This window comes from Trachypithecus francoisi, unplaced genomic scaffold, assembly GCF_009764315.1.
Source record: "Trachypithecus francoisi isolate TF-2019V2 unplaced genomic scaffold, Tfra_2.0 Lachesis_group2, whole genome shotgun sequence".
Taxonomy (NCBI): Eukaryota; Metazoa; Chordata; class Mammalia; order Primates; family Cercopithecidae; genus Trachypithecus; species Trachypithecus francoisi.
The window spans coordinates 26,465,776-26,480,440 of record NW_022681465.1 but is presented as its reverse complement, the minus strand read 5'-3'; the positions used below and the strand labels follow the sequence as shown (position 1 = coordinate 26,480,440).

Below are 14,665 nucleotides of genomic sequence, written 5' to 3'. Positions count from 1 at the left end.
TATGCCTTTCTTTTTCATGTCTCTTACTGTATATATGTGAGAGTAAATGACATTATGATGTTCATGGTCTATGTGTATGTTGCTTTTTGAAAGAAGAAAGGACAGAGAAATTTATCCAATTTTTCAGGTATTTTTTCTTCTTCTTTTTTTTTTTTTTTTTTTTTTGAGGCGGTGTCTCGCTCTGTCGCCCGGACTGGAGTGCAGTGGCCGGATCTCAGCTCACTGCAAGCTCCGCCTCCCGGGTTCACGCCATTCTCCTGCCTCAGCCTCCCGAGCAGCTGGGACTACAGGCGCCCGCCACCTCGCCCAGCTAGTTTTTTGTATTTTTTTTTTTTAGTAGAGACGGGGTTTCACCGTGTTAGCCAGGATGGTCTACGATCTCCTGACCTCGTGATCCGCCCGTCTCGGCCTCCCAAAGTGCTGGGATTACAGGCTTGAGCCACCGCGCCCGGCTCAGGTATTTTTTCATTATGTGATACATAAATAAGCCTGTCTTGCTGCCAACAGGTACTGGCTTATTTTCCAGGATCATCTCGAACAAGGACCCCTGATACCAGTGTAGACATGGTATTCTTTGATGATTGAGAATGTAAATGCGTTATATGAATACATTGGTCATTTTATGTGAATTATTACTACCAATATCTTTTTCATAAATTGCTTGTACTGCAATTATGGATTAAAAAATTTGGAAAGTATCAATGTCACATGTTTTAGATTATAAGCTAAAGTGTTTGTTTTAAAATAAAAATATGACTTTTATGCAATTAGGGCTGCTGAAATTCTTTACTATTTCGCCCTGAGACAAGCTCACAAATACAAGATAGATAAATTTCTCTCATCATCACTTTACACGGCACTGACAGAAGCCAGAAGGAATTTGGGACTGTTTCAACATCATGATGCTATCACAGGAACTGCAAAAGATTGGGTGGTTGTGGATTATGGTACCAGGTAATCTAATTATAGAATAATCATCTTAAAATTTATTTTAAGATTTAAAATAAATCTTTAAAATTATGGGTCATAAGATTATATCTTTTGATGAAGTTGTTAGTGCATATCAAACCACATTAACAATGATATCCCTCGTAAGTATTACTATAACAAAACAGCACTGATATTCAAATATTTTTTAAGAAATCTATTGACAAAATCCTAGCTGCGCCAACTTTTTATTGCAGTGCATTTCTGCAAATAGGGTAGTAAAATATTATTACTACTGTTTAAAGCTGATCCTATTTTCTTCTAAATACAATGTGGTGATTGGGGTTATCTTCTTGACCAAGGACTTGGCATCAAATAAAACATAGTTATAATCTAGAGAGATAAAGATTCCTACTTCATTGTATGTCAGTTTAATCTCATCCTATTTCGTATCCATTTGTACTTGTATATATATTTTTTAAGAGGTACATTGACATAATAAGCTGAGAATCATAGCCAGGAAAGAAAAAGACCTATAAACCTTATCATGTATGGATTATATAAACCACTGGGAATGAGAAAGGATGAGCTGGCTGTTGATATTAAAGCCATCTTTAACTCATTGAAGGGCTGTCAGATGGGCGAGGGAGTAGAAGCTAAGTTATGTCTGTATTAAAGAATTTGAACAATGAGTATAAGCATGGTCTGAGATAACAGAGGACTTGGCAAACAGAGCTTCCTAATAATGGGGAAGAAATCTTACCTTTTGTAATAGGGAGTTCTCTATCCTCATGCCAGACTTTGGATGACCATTCATTCATTAGGATCAGTGCAGCGGGGATTCCTAGATTGGGGAAGGAGTTTTGACTATTTTATTTACTATAGTTTAGACTATTCTTCCTGTTTTTTTTTTTTTTTTTTTAATCAACAGTGTTGTGCTTTGATAATATTTTAAAGTCATTTAAAATATACTGTGATTTTCTTAAAGAATAGATTTAAAAAGTGAATATCTTTATGACTACTCCTTGATGAGAAAAGCATATACAACACATAAACTCAATGTTAAAAAATTGACTCACGACTTATATTACTAATTGTAGTAAATGTTAATTAAATTTTTAGTTGCAATATTTTGACTGGCTTTCTAGAAATTGGGGGAAAAAGATATTTTTGGGGTTTCATTAGTTGATTTCAGTCCTTAAAAAAAAAAAATTCAAAGTAGTATCTTGAATATCTTCTCCATTTTTTAATGGCAAGTATGTTTGACACCCACCTATTGAGGTTGATCTAGGCTTAAAGTAGAAAATGCTCATTAGATGATAAAGATGGTATTTCTCCCACAGAAAGCATTTTTGAAAGTAAGGTCAGATCCTCCATTTTTCCTTCTCACCTGCTCCTGGCCTGCTTGGTTTGTTGAGAGTTTAGAGTGAGACTGCTTAGAATCAGACCAGGGCAGCGCTCCTAAGAGGACATGGAAAAGTCATTTTCTTACAGTGCCCACTTGCTGTCTCTGGCTGTCATATTGAAAGAGATTTGCTTGCAGGTCATTGAGCTTTGGCTACAGAACATTTTTTGTGTCATGACCTGTCTGGAAGAGCTATCCTCCACAGGTTTTGTGTTGCTTTTGGCTTATAAAAACTTCCCTGTGCAGAATTGCATGTTAGAGAAGAAAAGGCAGTAATTCTCAAACTGTACTTGTCATTTGTAAATTTGCTATGTAAGTACTTCACACTTCATTGAAAAGTCATAAACAAGTATTAAATCATTAGCACAGACATTTTAAGGAGGAAATTTCAAAACACAAGTTAGAGAATTATTAACAAAGAGATAGTTAGTATTGGGTGTTCTCTTGAACTTGGACTGATGACTACTATTCATTCAGATTTGGCAGAAATGTCACTTTGAACAAGTGTGTGAATTAGTGGTGCATTTGGCTGCGAGTAATAGCAACCAGAAACAGAATAAATCCTGTCCTGCTTATTTTTATGTCATATGAAAAAAATCTGTAGACAACTGGTTCTGGTATGGCAGCTCTGCAGTGTCATCAGGCATTCAGGCCCTTCTTTCTCCTCTGCCATAGTAGGGGGAATCTGAGAGCATGCTATTAACAATAGATCGAATGTGTGTATAGTTATAAACTGGAAAGCAAGAATACATCATGGCATATTTGGAGATTAATTCTAACCATGGCATAAAAAAATGAATTGGATTGGGGCAATGTTTGTAGACAGTCAGCTTAAAAGTATTAATAGATAATGTGGCTTATGTAGAAGGGAAGAAGAAATGGTAATGATGTCATTTAGAGAAATGTTTTAGAATTCCGCTAATTATTCCTAACTAGTAATTAAGGTAGGTGGGAGAAAACGGAACACAGGGTGAGCGTGAGGGTCCTAAAATGTAGACAACCTATATAGTAGCAGACATGCTAACATCTCCTTAATACGACAGCCATGACAGCAAACTAGGAACCTGTGATTCCCAAATGACTTTTCCTGAACCGTATTCCGTATTAATAGGATAAGTGCATGTTCGGAAATTAGAGGCCCTGAAAAAAATCCCATATTAATGAAATATTGAAACATTTAGAATTTTGTTTTACCCAGTGTCTCCCAAATGTACTGTGTTTCATTTTGTTTTGTTTTAAACAAAATAACTCTATACATCCTGAGAAAACATTTGGGGAGTGATATATTGTAGTCTTTAGTACTCATCCTATGAGAAGGCTTCATGTGTGCCTTTAGGATGCAAACGTTGATTCCTGGCTTTCACTCAGTTTAATTAGGACTCTTTAATACATCTGTGGTTTTAGGTGGTGGAGAACATGACTTTCACTCTGCAGATTCAGGCTGCCTAATAAAGATTGCCCTATAGACAATAGAAAGCAACTTAGGTTGAGGGTCTTATTGTCATAACTGAACAATATTCATTCATATGGTGTTTTAGTATGGTGAAAACACTTAACACTGTCTAGGAAAACATTGGAATATATTGGGAAATTTAATTGAATTATGGCATGAACTCAAAACCATAAGATTTTAGCATTAAAATTATAGATTTGCCATGTAAATGTATTTAATTAATAACATTGATCATGGTCACTTACATCTCTGAAGGAAATATTAATACTCTGCAAAAAAGAAGTTAAATTCTTTTACAGGTTTTTTTGTTGTTGTTGCATGACAACAAAAATGTTTTTAAGGCATAGATCCAAAGTTGCTTTCTGTATTAGAAAAAATAATATAATTGAAAATGTGATTAGCGAGGATTTTCTACATAGTTCTCCAATATGAATTTGCCTATGGATGCCTGGTCTGTAAAGCCTTCAAGAAACATAACTGAATTAGGAAAAAAAAAAAAATCTTCAAGCAAGTTCCTTTTTTCCATGAGTAGTGCTTCAGCAGTAGCTGGTGATATACTGAGGATGTATTTCAGAATTGGTCTGGAATCAATAGACTTGATTCCTTAGACATAAAAATACGATTTGAATGTAGTTAGTAATTTCAGTGACCAAAAAAATTAACAGGGATGAAGACGATTTCATTATTCACATCTGTCAAAAACTCTTGTCCTCCTGGTTCTCTTGAACAAGAACATGAAACTAAATTAAACAAAATATCTATTTTAATTCTTGGGATATAACTTGTATACTAATTGAATTTTCTTCTTGTGAGCTGAATTATCTCATGTTTTTATTCATTGTTAAAACCCTTGCTAGAACTTTTTCTAAAGTAGCAAGTCATGTTTTTTTTGGTAGAATGCCTCAGAGTTATTGGGGTGATCCTACTGGATATTATTATTTGGTACAATATTCATAGAAAGTATATGTAGTTTGAGTATGTATGTGTTTCAGGTGTGTCCAGAAAGCTTTCAGTTTTCAATGCATTCTTGTTAGTTATATCTTCTGATTAACCATTTTTCTAAGTACTTAGTTCTGGGGGAAAAAAGAGCAGGTTTGTCATAGATTCGTTATAGGTTTCACTTTGAATGCAAGATGAAGATACTGGTGGTTTGGCCATTACTAGTGAAACTGAAAATATTGTATGCAGATTTTTAAATTATTTCTCAGACTAATAAAATTTTTGGTTTACAGACTTTTTCATTCATTAATGGTTTTGGAGAAGATAATTGGAACTTCTGCATTTTTTCTTATTTTGAAGGACAAACTCACATATGACTCTTACTCTTCTGATACCTTTCTGGAGATGGTTAGTGATTTCATCTATGGTCATCATAAAAATGTGTGATTTCATTGTTCTTGCATTAGCAAAGAGGATGAGAAGCTTAATGAAGAGAGACATTGAAATATAATTTTTTGTACAGTATTTGAAAGAATTTTTATTGCTTAATATAAATTACCTGTATGTTCATCTTTTCTATAAATATTTCAAACTATGTGAAATATATGGGGGTTTAGAACACTATTAAGATGTTAGTAAGGCAACTGGGCATTGTAAGTAGTTGTTTTGCTTGGCTTTAATTAGAAACCCCTTGATATTTAAATTTTTATAAGTCCTTAATCTGTTCTTGCTAAACTTGAATTTGAATGGTCTGGTTTCAGGATGAGTCCGTGAAGTGTTAAGTAAATTTAAAAATTGCTCTTCATTTTTATAGGATTTGAAACAAAAATCACAAGATTCTCTGCCACAAAAAAATATAATAAGGCTGAGTGCGGAGCCAAGGTAAATTCATAATTTCTTACAAATGTTTACCACTTTCTGGCTTAATAGTTTTGGGTTTTATGGTTCTGGTTTTTAGTTAGCATGTATTTTGAGGCAATCAATTTATTAATTAAAAAATTCCTAAAAAATGGATTTTCTTTCATAACTGTGTTATATTCAGGCTAATAGCTAACAGTGATTAGTACATTGACTGCTGAATAAACTGTTATAGCAATATTTCTCACAGATATAAGGTATAGCATGATAAATATGTAGCTTATAAAACATTTTCTTATCTCTGTAAAATTAATTTCAGATTATATCTTTTTTTGGTTAACCTTTCATTTAACTACCTTGTCTTCATTAATCCCTGATCCTATTTTTAAATGAAAGAAGAAACTCTATTATTATTATTAGATCAAGGTTTCTACTGTAAATTGTTCATTAGATAACTGTCATTTTGCTTGTGAAACAGCCTTGTTTTAGCACTATTGATTTATGCTGAAGTAAATGGGAAGGGTGTTCAGTGACCTTAAACCAGAGCATTTAATTGGTGGCTACCTAATAATTATAAAGAAATGTGTTATGTTTTATTGGTATTTCTTTAAACAGCAAATAATAACCTGTTTTTAATAACCAAATATTTGTTGGTCATTTCCCAGTTGACCCAGGCACACAGTGGTTATTTTTTGTAATATAACCTTTAACTGTCAGAATTGAGATATTTAGTACCCCCTCTTACCAATTACAGGATAAAAAAAATAATTTCAAAGAGTAATTCATTATTTCAACTAAATGTATTTTATTAAAGTTATTTTAAAATGAATGAAAGTATAGAGAATTTATAGTTGCTAGTAAAGTTGAGACTTTTTGTTAAGCATAGACTAAAACCTTAGTTGTCTAAATTTCTTTAGTAAGTAGAGACATAAGATATATACAGCTTATTCCTTAGAATACGATAATAAGTTTTTTTATTGTAGTAATACTAATGTTCTCTGTAACATGGCACAAGCCTTAGGAGCTTTCAGATTGCCAGGTCGTAGTTAGGATGAAAGGATAATGACACTGAAAGAAATATTACTTATAAAATTACAAAATGTTCTTTGTCTTAAAATAAGTTATGTTTTGATGCATTTGCGGTTATATACCTGTTCCTTAAATATTGTGTTTCTAGTAATCCCTGGCATTAGTAAATCTGTTTGTTTTACTAAATAGTTAATCTATTTTGTTTAACTAAATTTGTTTAACTAAAGAGTTAATCTATTTTGTTTAACTAAATTTGTTTAACTAAAAAGTTAATCTCATCTATTAACTTTTCTTTCTTTTTATATTTTGGTGGAGGAAAATCTTTGTTTTTGCTGGTTATAAGAATAATATATGCTGCTGTAAGTGATTTGTGCCCCACCTCTGGGTGCTTTTATGGTAGGTGGGGTGAGGCAGGGCTGGAACTATAATTTAATAGGTCAGAGGAAAAGATGTTCCCTTTAGTTTCTCTCCTTCCTTTACTGTCTTTGCGTTAGCAAGTAGTAATTAATAATTTTGCCTTTCTAATGCCAGATAAGAAAGTTAGGAAATACAGTATATTAATGAAAGAGAAATTTTTTTTTTTTTTTTTTTGAGACGGAGTCTCGCTCTGTCACCCAAGCTGGAGTGCACTGGCCAGACCTCAGCTCACTGCAAGCTCTGCCTCCCGGGTTCACGCCATTCTCCTACCTCAGCCTCCCGAGTAGCTGGGACTACAGGCGCGCGCCACCTCGCCCGGCTAGTTTTTTGTATTTTTTAGTAGAGACGGGGTTTGACTGTGTTAGCCAGGATGGTCTCGAGCTCCTGACCTTGTGATCCGCCTGCCTTGGCCTCCCAAAGTGCTGGGATTACAGGCTTGAGCCACTGCGCCTGGCCAAGAAAAATATTTTTAAGCTTTCATATTGAGGAGTTTTAACTACAGGTAAACATAAATGGAATTTTGGGGGCTATTAGTAAAATGATTGTTTTTTGATGTTTCTTTTTAAATAGTTTTTATTTAAGGAGTATAGTGTTTATCTTCCTATTACTTCTTTACAATTCTTTTTTATCAAATATTGACTTTCCTATTTCTGTAGGTAGGTAAATTAGGAATACTTCTGATTGGCAGATTCTTATTTATTTTTATGCTTATTATCCATTTTGTAGGTTAGGGCTTCTTAGATTTTAGGTTTTAAAATCTATATTTTACTTGTTAGCTGCAAATTATTTTAGTTACTGATCTCTCAGTAAAAATGGATGAATAATGAAGGAATGATAGTGGCCTTTAAAATGGAAAAATTTGGTAGTTTTATTTAGCAGGCACTGAAAGTAAAGTAATTGCCCTTTTCAGTTTTTAAATTGGAAGTTTTAGTGGTGTGTTTATGAGTCTTTGTCATATTCTTCATGAGTCTTCTTTAATGTTCTAAGGGTTGGCTTTATTTTAGTTATAGACTCAGTTCCTATTTGAGTAACAAACTATTTAAATAAACCATGCATTCTCAATGGGGGAGATATTCTTTCCAAGAGAGTGAAAATTGGTTTTTTGGGGATTCGAATAAAATCTTATTCTTTTTAATATATAAGCACAGATATAGTACATAACAGGTAAACAGTTTGTGTGTGGCATTAAAATGGCATGTGGGTGATTAGTAAATGTCTAAAAAGAGTCATTAGGGAGGTGATAATGTAAAAAAGATTGAGAAATACTAACTTAAACCCATAGAATTTAAATAATCATGTAAATTTAATCATGCTGTTGGCAATATTAGTTATAGCAATAAACCTAACAGAACTTACTTTGTGAGTATTTAAAGAGTAGTCCATGGTCTGTTTAAAGTGACATTAGTACATGTTGATACGCCTAATTTCGTTTACACAGTTACATGAGCTATAGCATGTGTGGATTCATAATTTTTGTATAGAAAACAGATACTTCAGAATATCAACTTAAGATATAAAAAGTACTTAAATCCAGAAAAGCCCTCCCATAACCTGTTGCCATTGGCTTGTCTAATGATTCTCCCTGGATGACCTCCCAGCACCAATAATTTAATTTCCTCTGATTTTTCACCATACATGCTTTCCTTTTGGATGCCAGTCTTGATTAAGAGTATTATTATCTTTTTAGTTATCTAGGTTCTGAAACCCCAGAACCTACTTTGACCTCTACCTTCTATTATTCCTTAAATTTTATCAGTTGGAGAGTTTTTTTCTTCTCATCTGTGAAATGCATCTTCTTTTTTCCTGACACTTTTTGATTCTAAGCCATACTTCATGCTTGAATTACTTCAACACTTTCTTACCTTTTTGTCTTCAACTTCCCTGTGCCCCTAATTTATTACATGAAGTTATCAGAGGAAACTAGCCAAAAACAGAGCTCTGAGAAAGTCACTTCTAAATTTAACATTCTCTAGGTACTTCTTACCTACTGAGGAAAGTCTGACCTGAAGGTCAAATGTTTTAGTAGACTATTGTCTAACAAACTACTCAGAAACTTAATGTCTTAAATACAAGGTATTATATTTCCCATGTTTCTGTAGAGAACTGCTGGGCAGTTCTTGCTTGGGGTCTCTCATACCATTGCAGGCAATTGGAGATTGGGAATGGAGTTCCCCAAAGATTTGACTGGGCTCAGTGTGCAAGAGGGCTCACTCACATTACTGAAAGTTAATGCTCCCTGTTGACTGAGGGTTCAGTTGGAGCTGTTAGCTGCCAATGCCTACACATGGCCTCTCCGTATGACTTGGGCTTCTCTAACCCTAGTAGCTGGTTCTAAGAGGGAGTGTCTTAAGATTGAAAGTTTCAGAAGTGAGTTTTCTGGGTAGAAACAGCAAGACTTCTTAAGACCTAGCTTTGGAAGTCCTAGAAGGCCATTTTCATTACATTCTCTTGGCCAAGGAAGGTTAGCCAAGATTCAAGGGGAGGGAATTACTCTCCATTTCTTGATGTGAGGAGTATGTATAGAAAGCAAAGGGAATGATGGTAGTCATCTTTGGAGACTAGCTGTGACAGTTCACCTATAGGCTACCTCAGTTCATATACCTTTCATGTACAGAGTAACCTCACCCACCTCCCAAGATGCCCAATGTCTCTTCCCGTTACACTGTTAGCCCCAGATTTCTACCTAGATCAGGCCAAAATGGGTCACTCATGGCTGACAGTTAATGCTGGCTTGTTTCTTCCACTATAATTATTTAAAGTTAATCACACTAGATTGTAAACTCCTTGAGAGTAGGAATTATTTCTTTGATTATTTCTAGCATCATGCCTGTGGTATTATATGCAACGTAGTAAGAATAATACAGATTCATTGAAATACATTTAAATATTGACTGAAGAGAATATTAATCTTCAGACACCAGATATACATAGAACATGGTTCACATTCTATGTGAAAATGTAGTATCCTGGTATATATTCTCCCTAGGTATTTCTTTGGTCTCATATTTGGAGGTTGGGTGCCAGAGTGCTTCCAAGTAAACTTTAAGTACTACTACAAATAAAGATAAACAATAATTTGATAAAGCTTGGAATTTGTATAACTGTCCTTTTAAGATTTTAGTTTTGTACCATGAGACCTGAAAAATTTCAGATTGCATCTCAGCATCATTGCATTCTTACAGCATTAACTTCATTGAGATTGGATTTTGGATGGCTGTTCAGAATGGATGGATATAAAAGATAGTTCCAAATAGCTGATTGAATTGGCTTTATCAGATTGGTTTTCATATGTAAGACTTATTGTTATTATCGACATAGCCTGATTCTTCATTTTGTATTTTTAATATTATTATTGTAAACAATTCTTCTGGCAGTAATTATCTATTAGTTTAATGGGATTCAAGGCTTTAGGTGAGTTTTTTTCTTTTGTTATGTTATCAACTTACTTTTATACCAAATAAGAATGTGTCTTAGAAAATATCTAATATCTCTAACCAGTTGTTTACACATAAGTTTTAAATGAAGAAGCCAAGCTCACAACCTTATTTTTATTGTTTGGAAATGGAATTTCTAGGAAAATAGAATTCTAACCACTCAGATTGTGGCAGCATTATTTGATAGAGGCATTTGGAGCTTAAGGGCAGAAGTGAGATTCCATGACTTGAAAAGGCAGCTCTGGTCTGAGAAGTGAGTCTGGTGAAAGAGCTGCCAGTGTACAGAGGGAGCGTACTTTGTGCTCAGCTGTGGAGGAGATGGAAGAGTGTTAACCACGATAATTAGTCCAGGAACTGTCCTTAATAGCTCATGGATTATGATGGTTTAAGCTTAAATTTTGACATGTACTAGAAAACTAGTATATAGAAATGTCTTTCTATTAGTTAACAGAAAAATGAGTGTAAAATGTCAGATTAAAGATTTTCTTTCTTGAAAATGGTTAGCTATATTTTTTAATTATGCCAAAATAATTCAAGTCAAAAATAGAATATAGGATTTGACATCCTGGACCCTCTCCAGCTTCTATTATTTTGAGAAAAGCTGAGATATCTTTACCTTTTAAATAAAGCTGCTTTGAACTTTTCTTTTGATGAGGGAATTAGTAACTGATGGTCCTAGAGACTTTTAAACACATAAAAACTAAGCTATTCTGTGTTCCAGTCTAGTTTAGGTATATCTGGGCATTAATAGCACAGTGTATTTATGAATTTTATTGGATCTGAAGGATGAGTTTATAAACCCTCCTCTAGGATGCTTTTCTATTTAAATATAAAATTGCTTGTAAAAGATATTTGTATGTTTTCACCTATGTTCTGTCTCTGTTATGTGTTAACTTTGATTTTTTCAAGGTATAGGTTGGCTAGTTCCCTGATTATCCAGAAGCACTTTTCATCTTGTCTGTAGTCTGCTGGGGTGTTTTCAGAAAGGATGCTTTATCCAGAAGACTGAATAGAATATATTGTATTATGTAAATAACCAAAAGTTTCTTAAGGAATTCAAGGTACCTGCAAGATGCTACATAAGTTAATTTTATGTTGAAAATTGTTTGCATTGACTAGTGGTTGGTACTAGTGTTGGAGCAGTCAGGGCTCGGTAGCAATACAAAATAATCTTATTTGGTGTTTGCCATTCTAATTCAGTCATCACGGGATTACATTTTGCCTATTTTTCAAGAAAATATAAAGGTCTCTTGGGGAGGAAATGAGGAGAAAAGGGCCCACCTTTGTTCCAATTCCCACCACCCTTAGCATTTCTCTTTATTTTATGACATCGGGAATGATGAGTATTAATTCCTGAAATACTGTTTCAACCTCACATTGACTGAAATGAAATAATATCTATTATATTAAAAAAATAGTTGACACTTCCAATTTACGTGATGGCTACCTAGAGGCCATGAGACTGACTCTCGGTTTCCCCTTAAAACTCATATGAAAATGTAGAAGATGATGAACAATTGTAGGAATACCAAAACCTTGGCTTGACAGCCAGTGTATTGCCACAATCTAAGATGTCCATGAACTACAAAGCTGATAGAACTGGTCTGAAAAATGCAATTACTTGCTGATTAATGATAAGCAGTTCGAAATAAAAGCAACCTGCATGTCTTTTAAAGCAAGTATAGAGAATGATTCCTTTTCCTTTTCATAATGTCTATCCCCAGGCTTTGAAATTCTGGGATTATATTAACTAGAAAGTGAACAAATATTTTTCTATTGGAAGAGTGCTACTTTTGAGGCTATTAGCAAGTTATATAGCTTTTGTTTTGTTTTTCTTCTTCCTCCCTGACTAAGGTCTCTGTTGACCAATCTTCATTTAGTTGACCAACTAGATCAACTGATTCTTTTCATTCCTTTTCAGTGCACATGGCAATGTGGTCTTGTAGCTAACAGGCTGTTAGCTAGCAGGCCAATGCACTTCCCTCCCTCTAGTCTTTCAGTTGTGTGTTTATCATGAATCAGTTATTTATTCCTAAACAAGTTGTTCTTATTTTTTTTCTCATAAATCGTTTTATTACGCTGATGAATTATGTAAAAACCCTTTTTTTTGAAGTTGAGGACTTTGGAAGTATTCAGCAAAGGTGAGTCACCGACAAATATTGGTGAGATGACTGCAAAAGATTTGGGAAGAAATCATAAAAATATGGAAGCAGCCTGGATTCAGATTTTCTTAATATTTTTGAGTTTAAGTTCTTGCTATACTTTAGAAAAACCTAAGCTTGGGACCACAGAAGATTATCACATGTTTGGTTATGCAGAGTATGCAACTCCAATTACTGGTTCCATAGTCAAAGCAAAGGATTTGTATATTTTGAATACATTACATGGTAAACTAAAATATTAAGAATAACACATATATATCATAATGCTTTTCTACTTTAACTTTTATTTTCAGGTCAACTTTAACTCTGTTAATAGATCTATTGCCAGCCTTGATCACATTGATGAAAGGGCTTCCACTGTGTCCATATTTTGCAATCAGTTTGGAGACTAAATCTGCCAGAATAAATAGGCAGGAGCAAGGGAACTTAGGATAGATGATTGAGCTAGGAAAGTCTGCTCAAGGAAATTGCTGTTGGTGGTGGCATGGGCCAGAAGAATACTGTGATATTCTTTGTTAAATAAATAAGCCTTCCCTTTGTTCAGAATCAGCCGGTATAGAAGACTGAATACCAATCAAGCACAGCCACCTTGAATATTAACCTTTTGGAAACTTGCAGTCAGGCTGGATCTATGCATGCGAGCCTATTATTCACTCTTATTCTCCATCACTGAATCCTCTTTACATCCTTCATGGCATTATTAACAAACTGGCCATGTCACTTATTCCTTATTGTCTGCCTCCCTTGCTAGAATAGCAGCTCGATGAGGGCAGAGATTTTGTTTGCTTTTGCATCCCCTGACAAATACCTGACACAAAGTAGGTGTTCAACAAATATTTGTCAAATAAACTATACGTAAGAGAAGGACTTCAGCTAATATCAGAATAAAAAGGACCAAGGGTAGTTTTAGCAAACACAGAGTCTAGGTGAATGTCTACTTCTTTGAGGAAAAGTGATTGAAAGGTTGTCATAGGAGAGCTGTGAAAAAGCTGTACAGACTGATTAAAAAATAGGGTGCAGCATGATGACTCAGAAGAGTATCTTTCTTATTAAAATGATTTATTACATAGACTAGATGAAAATTTTTTTAAAAAGAGGACCTGGAATTCTCAAAAAGTTTTGAGTATAGTCTCTGAGGAATATGAAACAAGGTGAAACACTGAAACAAAAAGATGACAAAGAAATGAAAATATTTGAAAGAGGGGAGGAGTGAGATAAGGAGAGATTGTTGGAGGGGCAGTAACAGACCATCTTCACTAGTGATGCTGAAGAGTAAAGCTGACACTGAAAGAGGGTATAGATGTGAAAAAAAAGTCCATGAGATACTTTTTTAAGAATGTAGACAAAAGGAAGACAAATGCCAACAATGAGAAGAAAGATGATAATAGGTATGGAGGGCAAGATTCCAACAAAAGAATTAAAAAACTTTAGGAAAAAATTACAGCAGAGGAAATGATCACAGATATAATTGATGAAAAGTTTTCTGAGCTGAAAAGGCCTCCCTTTATAGATGAAGAGGGGTGAGTGCTGGGTAATAAAAATGAAAAAAGAGCCACACCGAGTACACCATGGTACCTTAGTTCAATTAAAAGGATAAAGGACATATTAAAAAAGTGCCCAGGCAGAAAGATGATATTGTATAGTATAGAACAAATGCTAGACTGACTTAGGAAGACTATAAAGTTTTGAAATAATTTTATACTCAAAGTTTTCTCTCATATGTGAAGGTAGTAGAGAGACATTTTCAGATATGAAAACACTTATAAAACATACCACAGGCACACTTCCCATATTTAAAAAAAAATTTTTTTAAAATATCTTGATGAAGTCAATTCAGCTGATAGATGAATTAGAATTAACAATTAAAAATAAAGAATTACAAAGGCATTGAAAACAATTAGACATAGTGAAATATAAATCATTATTGTCAATTTTATTGTCATACTAAAGGTAGAAATGTCCATTTGGTTTTGATAGAATTTAACAGCACCGTGGATCTGTGGCTTCAGGTTATGTTAATGCCTGAAAGAGGTGGAGAGGC

At 34.1% G+C, this 14,665-nt stretch overlaps 1 protein-coding gene across 2 annotated transcripts in view; it reads left to right on the top strand.

Moving 5' to 3' along the window:
• Positions 1-14,665, top strand: part of MAN2A1 (mannosidase alpha class 2A member 1) — a 183,816-nt gene that overhangs the window by 88,459 nt on the left and 80,692 nt on the right. For both annotated transcript variants that reach the window (XM_033178955.1, XM_033178956.1), the window contains 3 exons: positions 772-954; positions 5,018-5,132; positions 5,539-5,606. In XM_033178955.1, coding sequence (XP_033034846.1) covers positions 772-954; positions 5,018-5,132; positions 5,539-5,606 — 366 coding nt within the window. The remainder of the gene's footprint in view (positions 1-771; positions 955-5,017; positions 5,133-5,538; positions 5,607-14,665) is intronic.